This window comes from Hyaena hyaena, unplaced genomic scaffold, assembly GCF_003009895.1.
Source record: "Hyaena hyaena isolate Hyena2069 unplaced genomic scaffold, ASM300989v1 scaffold_39, whole genome shotgun sequence".
Classification (NCBI taxonomy): domain Eukaryota; kingdom Metazoa; phylum Chordata; class Mammalia; order Carnivora; family Hyaenidae; genus Hyaena; species Hyaena hyaena.
In genome coordinates this window covers 549,559-568,777 of record NW_024080671.1, presented here as the reverse complement: position 1 = coordinate 568,777, position 19,219 = coordinate 549,559, and the positions used below count along the sequence as shown (strand labels likewise).

The following is a 19,219-nucleotide window of genomic DNA, read 5'->3' as shown; positions in this document are numbered from 1 at the left end:
TCACTTAGCACGGTGTCCTCTGGGTTCATCCACGATGTTGCAAAGGGCAGGATCTTCTTTGTTAAGGCTGAATTATATTCCACTGTGTAGATACACCACACGTGTTTGGTCTAGTCAGCCATTGATGGACATGTATGTTGTTTGTGTGTCTGTTGTGAATAATACCACCATGAACATGGGAGTGCAGGTATCTCTTCAAGATACTGGCTTCATTCCCTTTGTATATATACCCGGCCTACACAGGCTGTTTCAAAATTTAAGCCAATATGTTTTAAAAAGATTATACGTTGGGATCAGAATCTGGATTTCTAGGGCACCTGGGTGGCTCAATTGGTTAAGTGTCGGACTCTTGATTTCGGCCTCAGGTCATGATCTCAGAGTTGTGAGATAGATAAAGATCCAGGTCGGGCTCGCCACTTCGGTGCGGGAACTGCTTAAGAGTCCCTCTCTCTCCCTCTCTCTCTGCCTCTCCCCCACTCACTTGTGCACGCTCTCTCTAAAAAAAGAAAAGAAAAAAACCTGGATTCTTAGCTTCCCTTGAAAACTCAGAATAAATGATTTCCCAGGAAAATGTAAGTTTCATGACAACAAAGGCTTTGCTTTGTACACAGCCCTAACTCCGGTAGGTAGATCAGTGTCTAGCAGTCAATAAATGTTTGATGAATGAATAAATAAATGAGCAATGACAAGACATGACTACTGTTAGCTGAAACTTAATGGCAGCTGTTCCCTTTAGATGGGGAGTGCGCTCTCCCTTGCATGTTAAGTAAGTGTTCTCTACAGAGGAGTTAAGGGTGGAGAAATAAAGCTCATATTTTTATGGACTGAATGCTTACGAGTCCCCCCAACTCACCCACATCCACCACTGAATTCATATGTCAAAGCCCTAACTTCCACTGTCATGGTATTTGGGGGCAGGAGGTCTTTGTAAAATAATTGGGTTTAGATGAGGTCGTGAAGGTAGAGCCCCATGATGGGATTAGTAGCTCCCTTTCTCTCCATGTGAGGACACAGTGAGAAGGTAGCTATCTGCAAGTCAGGAAGTAAACACCCTCATCAGGAACTAAATCTAGGGGCGCCTGGGTGGCTCGGCCAGTTAAGTGTCTGACTCTTGATTTCTACTCAGGTCACAATCTCAAAGTCCATGAGATTGAGCCCCATGATGGGCTCTGCTCTGACAGTGCAGAGCCTGCTTGGGATTCCCTCTCTTCCTCTCTCTCTGCCCATCTCTTGCTCCTACATGTTCTCTCTAAATTAATTATTAATTAATTAATTAAAAATAAATAAAAAAGAACTGAATCTGCCCGTACCTTGATCTTGGACTTCCCAGCCTGTAGAACTACAAGAAATCAACATCTGTTGGCTAAGACACCTGGTCTGTAGAATTTTGTTAAGGTCAGTGGTATTTTCTTTGGGCATTCTGAGCTGACTACGACAGTGAGTCAGGGTTCATTAGCAATGTGGACACGGTGCCTAAAATACACAAAGGCCTTTAAAATGCCGCAAGGCTTGAACAAAGAAAATGTATTGGCTCAAAAATGAAAACTCCAAAATCAAAATGGATTCATTTGTCATGAAATGTTCACAAAACAATGAGTCAGGCTTGACTCAGTTATACTGCCAGATACTTTATTCTTAACAGAATTCACAATGATAGAATTCAGAAATCAAAAATTATAGCAAAAACAAACAAAAAAAACCCAAAAAACAAACAAAAAAAACAACCCCACATCAACCTCAACACAGACCTCAGAGGTATGGTATCAGTTTGAGAAACATGGGGGCGCCTGGATGGCTCAGTCGGTTAAGCATCCGACTTCAGCTCAGGTCATTATCTCACAGTTCGTGGGTTCAAGCCCCACATCGGGCTCTGTGCTCACAACTAGCTCAGAGCCTGGAGCCTGCTTTGGATTCTGTATCTCCCTCTCTCTCTGACTCTCCCCTGCTCATGCTGCCTCTCTCTCTCTCAGAAATAAATAAAACATTGAAAAAAAAAAGAAAGAAATATGGATGTATAGGAACCCCCATTCCGTGACCCCAAAATCCCACCTTCCCTTACAATCAGCTTCACCTCACCAGGTGACATCTGGCTAATTTGCTCTGCCTTCCAACTGAAAGCTTCCATCTTTTTATTCAACCATCTGTTGAGTAATACCTGCTTCTCTAACCTTTAGATGCACCTGTTCCCTGCTGGCGCCTCCTAACTTTCATACTGTCTGCAACCCAGGAGCACCCTAGTAATGCCCCATTCAACCCAAACACCCCCCATTCGTTAGGATCCAGCTGAACCCCACCTTCCTCCACGGCTGTCTTCCTCTGACCAGTCTTTCCCTTCTCCAAAATATTGAGGGGAGGGTAGTCTGAACCACATATCTAACAGTCAATTTATAACTGCCTGATTAGATTTTGCCCTGAGGATTTCATAGACATACAACTTGCCTCCCAAACTAGACTCTTAGCCTCTATAGGACACTGGCATTTGTTTTCACTTTGGGTTTTTTTTGTTTTTTGTTTTTTGTTTTTTTTGTTTTTTGGTCCCCTGGTAGAAAAGGCTCCTGAGTGGGACAACAGGAAATGGCTAATTAATTCTTCTTTTTCTATATGACTTATTGTTTAATCTACTTCGCTTCCAGCTCTACTTAAGGGATCCTTGCCCTACACTCATTTCCTTCTCTCCATAGGTCAGAAAAAAGTGGGAAATATACAGACTTTTCCATGGAAAAGTGCACAAGAGAGGCCCAGATTACCTCTCTGAGATCCTCGGTTAAAGGATTAGATCCCCTAACTTTACTCGTAACCATCTAGTCTTTTTCTCTGCCGTATCTGTCATGGTTTGTAGTTAGATAGTTGTGTATCTGTGAATGGCATCGTGTAACCATGTGCCTGTTGCACTCACTACATTGTAAGCCCTCAGAGAGCAAGGAAGGCTTGTACCTGTTTTGCCCCCTTGGTATCCTAAGCACAGCAAAAAGCTGAGTACACAGTAGGCACTTAGTACTGTTGCTGAATGAAGGAAGGAATGCATAGAAAAGATGCTTCCCCAAATCTCTGTCTTCTTGTAGCCCCGACCGAAACAAAACAAAACTCTCGCTGCTCTTGCAGGCGACACAAGATGTACCAAGAACAGCTCAACCTCACGTCCCCGGACGCCCCACTACAGCTCCGACCTGACGCCAGCTGGGTCCAGTTCCACCTGGGGATCAGCCGCCACGGGCTGTACTCGCGGTCCAGCCCTGTGGTCCGCCAGCTGCTCCAGGACATGAGACGCACCCCCACCATCAGTGCTGGTGAGTGAGATTCACAGGGTCGGGTGGGACACGCTGACTCTCTCCCCCAGAGGCTGCGTAAACCGTGTCAGGCGGGGCTCTGGCGTGACGTATGCATGGGTTGGCTCTGACGCCTAAGAGGGTAAGAAGTGGAAGAACCTAGACATTGATCTTTTCCCTTTGAAAGAGCTCTGGTCATTATAACCTCATCACGACCCCATCAGAGAGCCACAATAAAGTGCTTCCACACACGTAAGGAATGGCGGCTGCTACCATTTTCCGAGTGCTTCTTAGGAACCTAGCGACGCTCTTTTATGCAGTGACTACATGACATAGACCTTATCATGGCCATTTTACAGGTGGGGGAAACTGAGACTCAAAGAGGTTAATCAGCTTAGCCAAAGACCCAGTGGTGGCGCTGGGATTCAAACACAGTCCTGCTGTCCCAGGTCTGGGCTCTCAAGCCCTCGAACAGTCTAGTTACCAGCAGAGACCAAACCAGTGTCGGTCACTCACCGGGTGCTGGTGGAGTGTCCTCTGAAGGGCTAGATGGCAGGGGACCTGGATGGAACAGGGTTGAGGCTGCAACTGGCTGGGGTCCCGGGTCGTCCCTCACTGAGTGGGCAGGGGCCCCTGGGCTGCCTCACCATCCCCGCCTCCTCGGTCTACACCAGTCACGGGCCCCGAGTGGTGGGCTCTTCCAGGAGCGAGGCTGCACGTTCTCACTGCCCTTTTCCTCCTTTGCAGATTACAGTCAGGACGAGAAAGCCCTGCTTGGGGCTTGTGATTGCACCCAGAGTAAGTGGCCTCCCCCCACCTCTGCCCAGCCCGCTCACTTCCACAGCCCCGTGAACCCCGAGATCTGGCAACAACGTGAAGGGCCCACAGTCCACTCCTGGTCGGAAGTGGGAGCGTGACCCTCTCTGCCTGATCTCTGAGAACTCGACATTTTCCCCCACCCACCCACTCACCCACACAAAAGAAAAGGGATTTTAAGAGGGACTATTGCTAAGGCCCTGCTGGTGAGCCCGCGGCCCCTGCGTCACCAACACCATCGAGGAGCTTGCTCGGAACACAAAATGTCGTGGTGCCTGGGTGGCTCAGTCAGTGAAGTGCCCAACTATCGATCTCAGCTCAGGCCTTGACCTCAGGGTTGTGAGTCCAAGTCCCAGCTGGGTTCTGCGCTGGGCCTGAAGCCTAGTTAAAAAAACAAAAATAAACAAGGAATGCAAAACGTCAGTTCCCACTCTGCTTTTCTGAATCAGAATCTGGAAATTAACAACATGCTCAAGGGACTAGGGGACATTTTTAGATTTAAGAAGCAGTTGTGTAGACAGTACTTCTCAAGCTGGCCCTGTACTAGAGTTACCTGGAGGGCTTTAAAAAGTACTGAGGACCGGCCTCCACCTCAGGAGGCTTAAATTCAGTTGCATGGGAGTGATCTCCGGGCATGAGAATTTTGAAGCCTTCCAGGGGATTCTAATGTACCCAAAGTCGAGACCCACTAGGGTAATGAAGAATAGAATCAAAAAGATGAGCATGAGATAGACCCCCCCCCAGGGTGCTATGAATTGGGGGTACAGTTGTGCCTGGACATTTGACTCCCCAGTCCTTGGTGTAGACAGGTCTGGGCCGGGCACTGACGCCCACGGGCCAGTTACCGCCAGTGATGAGTAGCCTCATGCATTTCCCGCAACCTACTGAACGCAGAAATTCCCGTGCACGTCAACAATGTGTCGAAGGTTTGGAAGAAAGTTTGTAGGGTCCGGAGCTTCCCTTCTCTTTAGCTTAGCACCTGCCATTTGTCATTTTATAGAAGACAAAGGTGCGTAAGACGTTGTCCCAACCGTCACGGGGTTTATAGCAAGGCCAGGACGGGGCAAAGTGTGTGCCGGGCTCCACAACATATCAGGAGGGAGCACTCAGCGCAGGGTGGCATAGGTGCCCGCAGGTGTCTTACTCCCTGGACCCCGTCTCACCCAGGTGTGCAGTCTTAAATGGAAAGAGATGTAGATAAACTAGCCTGATGCAATGTCACCGGTGACAGAATCTGTAGGACGGTGTGGAGGCACAAAGAGTAAGACACCAGTTCTTCTTAGGAAAAGGTTTTTTGGGGTTTTCAGTGAGTATCTATCTGAGGAATCCCACACTGTTTACCCTGTTCCCAGAGCAGCAGAAAAAGGAATATCATGAGCCCCTGGACCCACGCTCCAAGGCCTGACATGCTAGAATGTACCCTGCAAGGCTTCGAAAGCAAATGTTATTAAGTAAGAGCAGAGAGAAGAAACAAGCTGGGTTTTTTGAACGAACAAAGGCTCACAGCCCCGAGGTTAGGCCCAGAGGGATTGTTAACTCCCCTTTCTCCCCCTTTACAGTTGTGAAACCCAGTGGGGTCCACCTCAAGCTGGTTCTGAGGTTCTCAGACTTCGGGAAGGCCATGTTCAAACCCATGAGGTAAGTGACTGCCGTCCTCACCTCCATGCCCCACTGCGGCAGCCGTTAATGGAGTTTTGACCAAAAATTAATAAATGTGGTCTAAAATCTTCAAGCGAGTCCTTTGTAGACTCTCTTTGGGGGCAGTCTGTCCAAGCATATAACTATTTTTAGCAATAATTAAAAACCGAAAAGGCCAGGGGCGCCTGGGAGGCTTGGTCGGTTGAGCATCCAACTTTGGCTCAGGTCATGATCTCATGGTTCGTGGGTTCGAGCCCTGTGTCAGGCTGTGTGCTGACAGCTCAGAGCCTGGAGCCTGCTTTGGATTCTGTGCCTCCTTCTCTCTCTGTCCCTCCCCTGCTCATGCTCGCTCACTCACTCTCTCTCTCTCAAAAATAAATAAAACATCAAAATATTAAAAAAAACAAAAAAACAAAAAACAGTAAAGGCCAGTCTTCATCAGATCTTTCCTAGTATCTAGGCTACATTCTTTTCCTGATTGCATCTTGGATCGTCAATAGTCTTGCGGGCCAGGTACTGTCACGGAGGGGACACCTTGTTCCCAACTTCCTGCTACAGGCAGCAGAACCAGATTCAAACCCAGCCAGCTGCCAGCTTGCAAAATTCACACCACATCTCTATAATTGACCACCTAGGCCCAGGACCCTCACAAAGTCTATGGATCTCTTTATAACAACAACACTTGTTGTGACTGAAAAACTAGACAATGAAGAAAGGGTACTAGGAAGTCAATTACACCTTTAAATTAATTTCTGTTTTATTCACAACAACAGCAAATACATGTCTTTAAAATACTATAACACATGTACGTGGGCAAAATCCTCCATAGTCAGTCTACAGACAGAGCTTGGTGTGTGTATGGACTCCCGGCCCCACAGGGTCTGTAGCTCAAAGACTGGACACTTTTGAGGTGAGCCTGTCCCTCCTGGAGATGACATGCACAAGAGGAAATGACTAAAGAGGGGTTCCCATACCCAGGGCATGCTTTCTGCCAGAATGCATTGTCTTCCAGGGGACTCCAATGAGACCAAATTAGAGTCCAAACCTTCTGGAAACTGAGAGGCTTACTGGAGGTCCAGCAGGTGGTGCAATGGGGGGCCCAGGGGAATGAGAATGGAGTAAAGAGTCTTAGTTCTAGTACCTGCATTGCTTTGGCGAAACACCCCTTTAAAGAGAGCTTTGGAACAGACTGGCTGTATATTAGAATCCCTTGGGGACCCTTAAAACATCTCGATGCCTGGGGCGCCTGGGTGGCTCGGTCGGTTGAACGTCTCACTTCAGCTCAGATCATGATTTCATGGTTCGTGAGTTCGAGCCCCACATCAGGCCCGCTGCTGTCAGTGCAGAGCCTGCTTCAGATCCTCTGATCTCATCTTTCTCAAAAATAAACATGAAAAAAAATCCTGATGCCTGAGTCTCACCCTTGGAGGCTCCACAAGGATTGGTCTGGGGGCTTCCTCTGTGATCCCAAGGCCAGACGACCTTGGGAATTGCAGCTACTTAAGGAGAGCCTCCATTGTTCCCATGTGAGGATCCAAAAACCTAGTTATTTGGTCAATTTCGATCTATAACTTCTCAGAGATGTGCATGAAACAAGTGAATGTCTGCCTATGTTTAATTTATTGATGAAAAGATCCCGTCCTATAAAACAATATGTAGATTTGTAGCTATCTTGCGGGTTCCTTCCAAACTCTTCTTTTCACTCATCCAAAAAATTTTTTGTAAGTTTATTTATTTATTTATTTTGAGAGACAGAGAGAGAGAGAGTGGGGCAGGGGAGGGGCAGAGAGAGAGAGAGAGAGAAAGAGAATCCCAAGCAGGCTCCACACTGCTAGCACAGATCCCGACACGGGGTTTGATCTCACAAACTACGAGATCATGACCTGAGCCAAAAATCAAGAGTCAGACGCTTAACCAACTGAGCCATCCAGGTGAACCATCACTCATCCAAAATGCTTAATGTCAATCATCATCGTCACCAGGGTCAAGTTGGTGGCCAATGTTAAAAGAATGTTAAGTCTTGGGGCGCCTGGGTGGCTTAGTCGGTTGAGCGTCCGACTTTCGCTTAGGTCATGATCTCGCGGTTCATGGGTTCGAGCCCCGCGTCGGGCTCTGTGCTGACTGCCAGCTCAGAGCCTGGAGCCTATTTCAAAATCTGTATCTCCCTCTCTCTCTGACCCTCCCCCCTGCTCATGCTGTCTCTCTCTCTGTCTCCTAGAAATAAATAAAAATATAAAAAAAAAAAAAAGAATGTTAAGTCTTATACCTATCACTGCCACCAGTGTGTTTTAACCAGTTCTGTCAGGTAATAAAACCAACACAGAATGAAAGTATCATGGCTGAACAAGTCTGTCCCCAACAAAAGAAGTGAAGAGAAGTCTCTGTCATTTGAGAACAGGCAAGGACTCAAATACAGAGTTCGCTTTTCTGAGGGACAGTTTTTGGAGAGGATCTCATCTTATATTCAAGCACACAAAATACTGGGGGGAAAATTGTGTTCCTTTTTAAAGGGAGAGATCACAGTGAGCCCACCTGGCTGGTTTAGCCAAGGCTCCAGGAGAAGGTAGGTGATTCTTCGGCATACCACTCTGCTGAACACAGAGCCACCAAGTTCGGGGCATTACAGGGTTTCAAATGATTATTATGGTTAGTCATACAGGGTTAGTGCAGACTCATAGGTGAGCACCAGTGAAAGAGAGGAGGCAGAAGGAACGTGGATGTAGAAACACGAGACATTAAAGAGAAGCATAAAAACAATGGTCAATTGAGCCATCTGGGTAGCTCAGTTGGTTAAGCATCCAACTCTTGATTTGGGCTCAGGTCATGATCATGCGGTTTGTGAGATCAAACCATGTCCGCTTGGGATTCTCTCTCTCCCTCTCTCTCTGACCCTCCTCCCACTCAGGCCCTCTCTCTCTCTCTCTCCCTCTCTCTCTCTCTCTCTCTCAATAAACTAAAAAAAACCAATGATAAATCTGCAATTCCCCTCACCCCATCAGATCCATGAGTTGCCTTCTCTGAGCAGAATTCTTACCAGGCACATTAGGATGAGATTTTAAAACTTAAAGCTCATATAGAGCAGATGAGGTTCACTGTGACTTTTTATACCGGGAGGAAAACCACTCACCTTGGCCACAGTTTTAGTGCATGAGAGATCAGGAAGTAGCAGCCTACAACCTCTCGTCTGGCCCCCTCACTTAACAAATGGAATACAAAGACTGTTCAAACAAACGGGGTATCTCCCTGAGCATAATGCAAAAGTTTCCAGCACTGGGTCGTAAACACCAATTTGTCTATTCTCATGTCATAACACAAAATGTAATCTGCATCTGTACACAAGTTAGTCCAAACTGAAACAGCATCATTTAAAAATGTGTTCCTTGGAAAGGCATGCGTTTATTTCTACGTGTAACGTACAGTAAAAAAAACACTTGCCCCTTCTTAAAACCGGAAAGTGGAAATTTGTCTTTGGGTGACTGAAATTATGACCATAATTCAAGATTCTATTTTTCATGCAATATATAAAATTACATGAAATATATATAATATATAAATTATAATATATAATACATGAAATTTATATATATACACATATATATAATTTATATATATATATATACACATATATATATACTGAGAAATACGTCAGTGCTTGCCAAAGCCTGAGAAGCACCAAGGTAAATAAGGATTTTCAAGTTAAAAATCACATCTAGATATGCCCTACAAAAACGGGGAAGAGATGCTTTAGAAAATTCTAGAGGGTGTCAGAAGATTGTGTTATCTTAGGGATGGATGGATGGATGGATGGATGGATGGATACTTCCGGATATTCTTCAGGAATTAAAATTCAAAGGCCGGGACCCACGGACGGTCCTTGCAGCCCAGACGTCCAGAGGCGACACCGGTGAGGCCATGTGACGCAGGCCTGGGTGCCAAGGCCAGTCCGCTAAATGCGGCTGCACCTTTTTAAATAGAATCCCTGCTCCTGGGCAGCCTCGCGCTGTGGTTTCTAGGACGTGTGTTTCTTGGCAAAGTGCACATCGCTGTTTCAGTTGCTGGGCTGTGTGTTTGCAGCTTTTCTGCAGCGTGGCGTTGATTTCCATGCAGAGCGGGCTGCAGCTCTCTCGCAGTCCCACACGGTGGATGACAAGGTTGCTCAAAGATCGTCACTGTCCGGGATGTTAGCATCCAGGCAGGCCACCCACGCCGCCCATGAGGACTGCGAGGCACCTTTCTGAACACACACGCCCAGCCGGCCCGCCACCCCCGGGCCGGCTGTGGCTTTTCAGGAATCCATGAGCGATTGGAAAATGTACACGAATCCGTTTCCTCTGCACCAGCGTCCCTCAAGCCTCTGGCTGGGCTCACTCCAGGACCCAGCTGAGGTACCTCCGAGGGGACAGGCTCCATTACTCACCCTGTCACCCTGGACTGCACCCTCTCCGTTCTTCAATGTCACTTGTACTGAACTACATGCTAGGGCACTTTCCCTGTTATAAAGCCCTGTCTCCTAGCCCGCCTGAGTCTGTGCCCGCCACAGACCTGCTGACGGAGGTCTTTCTTCCCGACTCAATTACTTTTTTAAAAAATTTTGTAAATGTTTATTTTTGAGAGAGAGAGAGAAAGTGCATGTGTGTGTGCACGTGCATGACTTGGCGAGGGGCAGAGAGAGAGAGAGGGAGACACAGAATCCGAAGACAGGCTCCAGGCTCCCAGCTGTCAGCACAGAGCCCGATGCGGGGCTCGAACCCACGAACCCTGAGATCATGACCTGAGCCGAGGTTGGATGTTTAACCAACTGAGTTACCCAGATGCCCCTGGACTCGACTACTTTTTAAAACAATCAGCCGCTGTCTCCAAAGTTGCTCGATCAGGAGACCCGGTAGGGGGAGGGTTGAGGGGGGTAAATCCTGGAGGACTTGTCCCAGCCCAGGGAGTCGCAGGCTGCCCGTGGGGTACCGCTCGTCACGCGCAAGGACCTTAAAAGCGTGAAAGCAGGTTTCCCTTTCCCTCTGGTCATGTTCTCAGCTCTCTTCTCAGGCTCCCGCCCCCCAAGTCTGAGTCCAGGGCGTGACTCGTCCCTTCCTTCCAGACAGCAGCGAGATGAAGAGACACCCGCCGACTTCTTCTACTTCATTGACTTCCAGAGACACAATGCTGAGATCGCAGCTTTCCACCTGGACAGGTAGGGTCGGGCCCCGGGGACCCGGTGTTGCCCTCAAGGACCGACCGCCAGAGAGGGGCGCTGGGCGGACCCCCAGGTGCGACGCCCCTGGCATTTCTTCCTTCTGGCACCCTGTCTTCTTCGTGAACCTCAGTGTTGCCTTTGAACCCCACATTTCCTCGTTCAACTCCACACTTGAAAAACACAAGGTCCCTAACGTAATGAGAAGAATGACCTAGAAAGAAAACTAACCCTGCCAGGAGGCTCGGGCTGCCACCTTGGAGCTGACCTTGCCCTTTGCTCTAATTTCCTGATGTGGAGACGGGGAGAAGGCATTGACCCCCATGTGCCCCAGGAGTCTTACGGTTACGATGTTAAAAGGTGAAAGCCATGTTCCTAAAGTTCCTCCCTTCCTATTTGCCTGTCGTTGCCGCTCAAGGGGTGTTCTGTGGACTGGCAGCCGGAGGGGCACCACCCGGGAGCTTTTCAGAAATGCCGAATCTCAGGCTCACCCTGGACCCGCTGAGTCAGAGCCTGCATGTGAGCGAGGTCCCAGGTGACTCCTATGTACACGGAATTATGAGCTCTGACCCAGGACACGGCTTGCATTGTGGGAAGGCTTGCCCACGGGGCTTGCTGGAAGAAGGATTCCTTTTCCACCTCTTCTCCCACCCCTTTAGGGTTCTCCCTGGGCACGGTCAGCTCAGTCTCCCAGAGCGCCCCTGGCTGGGCATGGTCAGCAGTGGCAGTCAACGGCCAATGGGCCACCATGCCACTCCCCCACCGTCCGTCCCTCAGACCGGAACAAGGTTTTCTCTCTTTCAGGATTCTGGACTTCCGACGAGTGCCACCCACAGTGGGGAGGCTAATCAATGTCACCAAGGAAATCCTAGAGGTCACCAAGAATGAAATCCTGCAGAGCGTCTTCTTCGTCTCGCCAGGTGCAGTACTGGCCGGAGCAGGATTTGGGGTCTAAGAGCATGGTAGACCTTCAGGGGCACAGTCCCTGCCACCCGGACGGGTATACGCTGCCCCCAGACACACCCACCCTGGTGCGCCCGAGCATCGCACAAGATGAACAGGGGATGGGGAAACGTAGCATGTGAGATGCCAAGTAGCCTGTGTGGGCATGAACTACAACGCCAGCCTCCCTGGCATCAGATGTCACCCAGTCAAACAAAGAACATTCTAATCATACGGATGGCATGCGGTGAGGCTGGGTCCCATGCTTCCTCTACCCTGAGACATTTGAAAGTCGAAAATTGGTACCCACGATCCTCAGCCTGAAAGCATTCACGGGGCGCCTAGGAGGCTTAGTCGGTTAAACGTCTGACTCTTGGTTTCGTCTCAGTTCATGATCTCATGGTTTGTGGGTTTGAGCCTGGCATCAGGCTCTGCGCTAACAGTGTGGAGGCTGCTTGGGATTCTCTCTCTCTCCCTCTGTCCCTCCCCCACTGACTCTGTCTCTCTCTCTCTTAAAATAAATAAACTTAAAAAAAAAAAAAAAAAGGAAGAAGAAAAGCAGTATTTTCTTTTCCCATGCTGTGAGCTCAGGGTTTCCCTTCCCTCCTAGAGGATTGGGCGGGGAGGGGGGGGGGCTCAAAAATGGCCTTGCCTCCTTCACTTACTCCTTCTCTCTCTCCTCCCCGCCTCCAGCCAGCAACGTGTGCTTCTTCGCCAAGTGCCCGTACATGTGCAAGACTGAATACGCCGTCTGTGGCAACCCTCACCTGCTGGAGGGCTCCCTCTCCGCCTTCCTGCCATCCCTCAACCTGGCCCCCAGGCTGTCTGTGCCCACCCCCTGGATCCGCTCCTACTCGCTGGCGGGAAAAGAGGAGTGAGTTGGCCCCCTGGCCACAGCGCCCGGCCCCCGGCCCCGCAGGCTTGTCCCTGACAGTGGCTGCAAGTCCCTGTACCAAGGCCTTGCAGCTAGCCTGGCTTTGGGGCCCCAAAAGCTGTCCCCAGCCATCTGCCTTCTATGGACTGGGGAGCCAGCTGTGCCCGCTCTCCCCCTTTCGTTCATGGATTCAGTTACCAAGAGCCTACTGCGTACCCAGTGCTGGGTGCCTGGGGTACAGAAATGAAAGACACAGGCCCCCCCCTCGGGAAGCTCCCAGCCTAATGGGGCGGTCAGACGAGAAGCCTGAAATCACAGGGCTGCAGCCGACAGAGTGCATGGGTTCATCCGTCCAGCCACTCAGGTCCCGGCGGGAGGAGAAGTGAGCAGAGAAGGGTTTCTGGAGGATCCTCGGGGACTCGTGAAGGCGGGGTTGGTGCATAGCAGACGGAAAGGGTCAAGGGGGCAGTCTAGCAGGGGAGCACGGGAGAGGGAGAAGTGAGAGAATTGGGGGGCTTGCCGGGGGCCTCCGAATGACGGGAGCTGCAGACGGGCACGTGGTATCCCAGCCGCGATTGGAGCGCCCAGCAGAATGGATGCTCAGGACCCAGAACCACCTTCTCCCAGGGGCCTCCTGGGTCCCCAGCTGCCACTGGCATGCCCAGGAGGCGCCGGCAGCCCGGGGTGGGATCCGGGAGGCAGGGGGTTGAGGGGGCGGGGGGCGGTGAAAGGAGGACCCCCCAACACCTTGCCATCTTGGCTCTTCCGGCCCCAGGACTTCTTCTCCCCCTCAGGTGGGAGGTCAACCCGCTGTACTGCGACACCGTGAAACAGATCTACCCTTACAACAGCAGCAGCCGCCTCCTCAACATCATCGACATGGCCATCTTCGACTTCCTGATAGGTAGGTGGCCGCACTCGGGCCCTGGGCGCCAGCAGCCTCTGCTGCTGGACTGGGAGTCGCTGTGACCTGGGGTGGCGAGTCATAGCCCGGATCGCAAGGACCGAGTAACCTCGGAAGTGGCCGAGGTCCTGGAGGACAGAAGTTAACACGCCCCCCTCCCCGGAGAGGCCGTGGCTCAGCAGGCAGGCATAGGTGGAAACAGTCCAGCGGAGGGTGTGCTGGCCGTGGTTGGCTTCCTTCTCCCTCTACGGCTTCACTAAGGACCCTGGGAAACAGCCCGCGGCCCTGGGCTCAGGGTCCTGACTCGGCTGGGGACTGGCCTGCCCGCCCGGGGAAAGGGGAGGGTTCAGAGGTCCGAAGCGTCTGTCCCCCTTTGCAGGAAACATGGACCGTCACCACTACGAGATGTTCACCAAATTTGGGGATGATGGGTTCCTTATTCACCTTGACAATGCCAGAGGGTAAGTGTCCCGGGGGTGCGGCTGCCCCGGGGCGGGGCAAACAGGAGGTCCTTTCCTGTCACGTTCCCGGTCGCCTTGCCTCACTTCTTCCCCTTCCTCCTCATCTTTACTAAGTGATGCTGGGTCTCCTCTTACCTGAGGGCGTTAGTGAAATGGACTCACATGTTTCCTATTTTTTACTCTATGGTTCAGTCCTAGAGGCAGAGCGCACAGCTCATTCTCAGTGCCTGGTCTTCTGTACTTAGGGGATGGATGGATGGATGGATGGATGGATGGATGGATGGATGGATGGATGGAGGTTGGATGCACACCTTTGGACGGAGGCTTCTGTGAGTTGATTGAGGAGGCGGCTGGAGAGGAAGCCACCACGATCCCTGGCATTTTACCCCAGGCTGGGCATCAAAACAAGGCTGAGGTAGAGGAGAGGAGAGAGGAGGCCTTAGGAAGGAGGGGCCGCGGCCGCCCTGAAAGCCCGTTTCCCTTCCAGGTTTGGACGACACTCCCAGGATGAGCTCTCCATCCTGTCGCCACTGTCGCAGTGCTGCAGGTAAGCTTCCGAAGCTCTGGGACAGGTCACAGTCGTGACTCGTCAGGCTCTGAAGGCCCGGTGTCTAGGACGCTGGTGGGAAGGATGACGGGGTGACCTCATTTCCTGTACAGCCATAGGACTCTCTCCCCAGCAACAGCCTCAGGCTTTCACCTTCCAGCATAGAATGAATGAGGACTTCGTCGTGTAAAGCCTCCAATCGCCAACTTAAATCGGTAACCCACTCAGAGATCTCACTCGAGCAGATCCTGAGAGTCTTGGACGGGACTAATCAGAACTCGGCTTCACTCAGCCCTCGTAGAAGCGCATAAATACTACTACCTGGTCACAGGTCTAAGTAAGATCCTGACTGAAATCCCATAAACATGGGGCGCCCAGCTGGCTCAGTGGGGAGAGCACGCGACTCTTGATCTCAGGGTTGTGGGTTTGAGCCCCACGTTGGGTGTAGAGAGTACTTGAAAATAAAATCTTAAAAAAAAAAAAAAATCCCGTAAACTCATGATAGATTGAAAGGAGGTATTTAGGCTTTGTGCAGCCACCATTCTCTAGAGACTGTCTCATCCACTCCCATACCTCTCCGGTGCTCAAGTCGGGCTGGCGTAATGGCCCACCGGCTGGGGTCCGGTATCCGGATCTAACCAGAAATACTGGGACGCACGCCTAGCAAAAGCCCCTTTCGTTTCTAGCTGGAAAACTCAGAGCAAAGCGCGTTCTGTATCTGCGTCTCAGTTTCATGTAAGCGCGCCTGCCCCCATCCCTCCCCATCCTACTCAGGCGAGGCAGTGGCAGTTGACAAAGCCAGTCGGACGGTTCAGCTGCTTACACATCTGAAAGCAAGTTCGGGCCCCACATCAGAAGAAATCAGAATCCTAAAGCCCAGACTGCTTGCGCCCCATTTCCAACCCTCGAAGGGCCTGACAGAGAGATGGTATAAAGTTGGCAAGGAACAACCTAGGTACCTAGGGTTTCTGAGATGCCCAGCATCTTCCCCGTTTCACCTCCCAGAAACTTCTCTCGTTGGCTTTCAATCTCCTTGAGATGCCATTAAATGTCTCGTATTTCCTTTTCCCTGGTTTTCATTAAAATGTGCTTGAGAAGACGACACCGGAGAAGGCGGCTCCCGGATCAGCTTCCACGGCTGCTTGTGGGGAACGCGGTCGGGGCGAGCCCCTCTCTTCCCACTTACTTACGTGCCTCCTCTGACTCTGTCCTCCCAGGATAAAAAAGAAAACGCTCTTGCACCTGCAGCTGCTGGCCCAGGCCGACTACAGACTCAGCGACGTGATGCGGGAGTCTCTGTTGGAAGATGAGCTCAGCCCCGTTCTCACTGAGCCCCACCTCCTGGCCCTGGACCGGAGGCTCCGGATCATCCTGCAGACGGTGCAGGGGTGTGTCGAGGCCCACGGAGAGCAGAGTGTCATAGCCAGTGACCCCGCAGGGGAGTCAGCCCCAGACCCTGGCCAGCCTCACCTGACACGCTAGGGACGGGATGGGGCCACACCTCAGGAGCTGCACCTGCCAGCCGGCTGCGGACTCGGGGCGCAGACCCGATTCCTCGCATCCCCGTCCGTCAGCAGGGAGGTGCTGGGTCACGGGCGGCAGGGCACCCGGATGATTCTACAAGAGCAAAAGAAGGGAGATCGGCTGAACTTTCTTTCTCGGTGCACTGCTTTGCCAGGGGACCTCCTTGGCTCCCTCTTTCCCAGAAGTCACTGCTTCATCAAGGCCACAGACCATGTCCTGAGCCCACCGGGAAACCTGAACAGGAGTCGGGCTTGGAAGGTTGGGAAGCCTTGTCCCGGGAAAAGAGTAGAATAAAAGGGCACCAGTGGACACCTAGCTGACCTCCAGATTCTTAGAACATCTACAAGGGCCATTTCTGATCCAGATAAAATATCTGGCATCTCACAAGCAGACAAAAGACATCTAAAAATGGTAGCTCTCAAACTGGTTCAAAGTAGACCTAACGCTTTCTATTTATGTCCCAGTCGCTGTGGCCCAACTGAATACAATAGTCCCTCACTGACTGGTCCAAAAGGGTTTCTCCAACGTTATTACAAAAGGTAAAAATAACATAGGGATTTGCTCAGAATATCTGAAAGGGGATGTTTTCAATGTGAGGGGTATTTAAATATCAAGTGAAATACTGTCAAATATGTCAAAATTAGCATCCGGCAACGAGAGGGAACTTTAGTGAAGGAAGGGAAAAGCAGGGTCCTAAAAGTGGGACAGCGCAGGCACGGGCCCGGCAGGTGCGTGAACCTGGACCACCCCAGGAGAAAAGCCAGGGCCCCCCGCCCCCCACAATCCTCTTTCCCAGAGCTGTCCCCCTCCCGGCCCCCAAAAGAGGCAGGGGGGTCTCTGGACAGGCCTGATGCTGTAGACGACACACTCTCCCCCTTCAGCGGCTTGTTATAAAAAAAGGACCAACTCAAGTGGACTTTCAAAGCCTCCCTTAGAAGCGGGTAGATAGGGGTCGCGTCCCCTCGGCTTTCTCCCTACTGACTCGCCCACATCGGAGATGCCTTCCATCGGAGGCTCTGTCTCACATTCCAGAAGTCAGATCTGAAAACCCAAATGACAAGAATGTAGTCATACTGTGCACTGATCAGTCAGTCAACAGTCAACATGGCTGATCTCACCCACCAACTTCTCGGAGAAAGGTTAGAGGCTCCAAGTGTAGAATTGGGGGGGGGGGAGGCCTGAAAGAAGCCGTCAGTGAGTGAAGTGGGTACCAGGTCAGGAACTGGAAAGGTGACCCAAGCCCTCCAGACTGGACAGTAACACGGGTCTTTCTGACCCACCTGGTACCCGTTGCTGATCCATCACCCTAAGCCCGTATCTCTGTGACATTCACCGAGCCTGGCTTACGAGAGTCAACAAACAGGTTTCCGAGACCCCCGAACGTACAGGGGGAATCCCTTACCCTCAATGTACACAGAAAAAAATATATAGTCTCAAAGAGATTAACTCACATCACACCACTTAATGATTTAAACCAACTCCTAAGTGTTCTTTCCACTGTGATACAGAAGCCCAGCAGTACTTCAAGCTGTGAAGTTCTATTTGTTTATGGAGAAAATAACCCCCTTAGCAGAAGAAGCTTGACCCCAGAGATGTCCACCACTGTAGGGCTGCTCAGGGCCCCCCACTTCATGAACCGTCTCCCACTTCAACACAGTGTTTCCTTTGGGCGGAGGGGCCAGGTCACTGTACACAGCATGGCAGAAAAAATATTCAGGCAAAGATGGTCCAAGAATAGCACAGAACGGTCTGGGACGCGGAGCCGCAGAGCCCACGGAAGGCAGGCCGCAGCCCCATGTCAAACCCAGGCACGCTGAGGGCAATGCGCCGGTTTGAGAATGGCCTAGGATAAACTGTGGCGTCTTTTACAAACTAAGAGTAACAGAAAGGAGGAGTTTGACCACCATACGTAGAGTAGGGAGACAGCTAATTATTTACTTCAACGCTCCATTAACTTTTTCACTAATGCAGAGAGCAGGACTCCATCAATGTCAACAATACCAGAAAACCAAAAACAAAGACTCCTTTCTTAAAACGGTCAGGCTCTCCCGACATGTCCATTCTGGGCCACTGTTCACCTTCCCGTAACACAAAGTCTCCCCTCTCTGTAAAAACTTTTCATGTCACTACTGACAACGGACTAAAAGACGGAAGGACACTGCGCTGCATCAACTGGGAGACGAAGGGGTTGGAAGGAGTCTGTTGGAAGGGGTTGGAAGAAGCCTGCCCAAAAGTCAGGAGGGCCATCCGAGTTTGAAGACTGGAGAAGTGCAGTCTCTTACTCGTGGCAGTTTTACAGTCTCTAAAATCTCCAAGGACACCAGACTCGCGGAGGCTGAGCCACCTGCTCCGAGAGGAAATACGGCGCATAGGTTCCCGTGAGCCTCTAGGGACATTTCTGTAAACAAATCAATACATGATCTCATCTCATGTGTTAAAGACCCCGTACTATGCGTTCGTTGTTGGTTTATAACTCTGAACTTGTGGCCAAAAGCACTGTAAAACTCGTGCCTGAAAGAAACGACTTAATACGCTTACTTTCCCCGCCAGACACACTTTGAAGGCTTCTCACCCTTAGGGACACGAGCCAGCACTTTAGTGCTACACTGAGGGGCCGTTTCGAACAGTGAAGTCACCACCAGAAAGCACAAAACCACCAGAGCAGCACTAAACAGGCCATGAAACAGACCAGCAATGACCGTGCGAGCGCCAAACCAGAGGGCAGAGCACCAAGCTCAGCAGGGCACCCGCAAGTTGGTGGATTCAAAGTCTTTGCCCCTCCGCCCGTGTCCTCGAGTGGCAGGGAAAATGCTCTGCGTTCTGACCTGGGGTGTCACAGATACATTTTAGCAGGCAGGCAAATTTGCAGAATTCACAACACCACGAAAATACAAGGACCAACTGTGTAACTCTTTTGAGATGAACCAAGATGATTACTTAAAAAAAAAACACCTCTCCATCTAGTGGTAACTTTGAGAATCACACACGTACAGAAGCTAAATTGGCAGAACTTGGCACAAAACGAAAAAAATTATAATCATTAGCGGTTTGGATTTTAGGTT

The 19,219-nt window shown here is 50.7% G+C and overlaps 1 protein-coding gene across 1 annotated transcript in view; it reads left to right on the top strand.

The window, feature by feature from the left end:
- Positions 1-19,106, top strand: part of FAM20A (FAM20A golgi associated secretory pathway pseudokinase) — a 51,310-nt gene extending 32,204 nt beyond the window's left edge. Inside the window, exons 2-11 of the mRNA XM_039229799.1 lie at positions 3,103-3,287; positions 4,014-4,064; positions 5,642-5,720; positions 10,813-10,905; positions 11,710-11,825; positions 12,541-12,721; positions 13,516-13,625; positions 14,005-14,086; positions 14,574-14,633; positions 15,851-19,106. Coding sequence (XP_039085730.1) covers positions 3,103-3,287; positions 4,014-4,064; positions 5,642-5,720; positions 10,813-10,905; positions 11,710-11,825; positions 12,541-12,721; positions 13,516-13,625; positions 14,005-14,086; positions 14,574-14,633; positions 15,851-16,115 — 1,222 coding nt within the window. The 3' untranslated portion in view covers positions 16,116-19,106. The remainder of the gene's footprint in view (positions 1-3,102; positions 3,288-4,013; positions 4,065-5,641; positions 5,721-10,812; positions 10,906-11,709; positions 11,826-12,540; positions 12,722-13,515; positions 13,626-14,004; positions 14,087-14,573; positions 14,634-15,850) is intronic.
- The last annotated feature ends 113 nt before the right edge of the window (positions 19,107-19,219 follow it).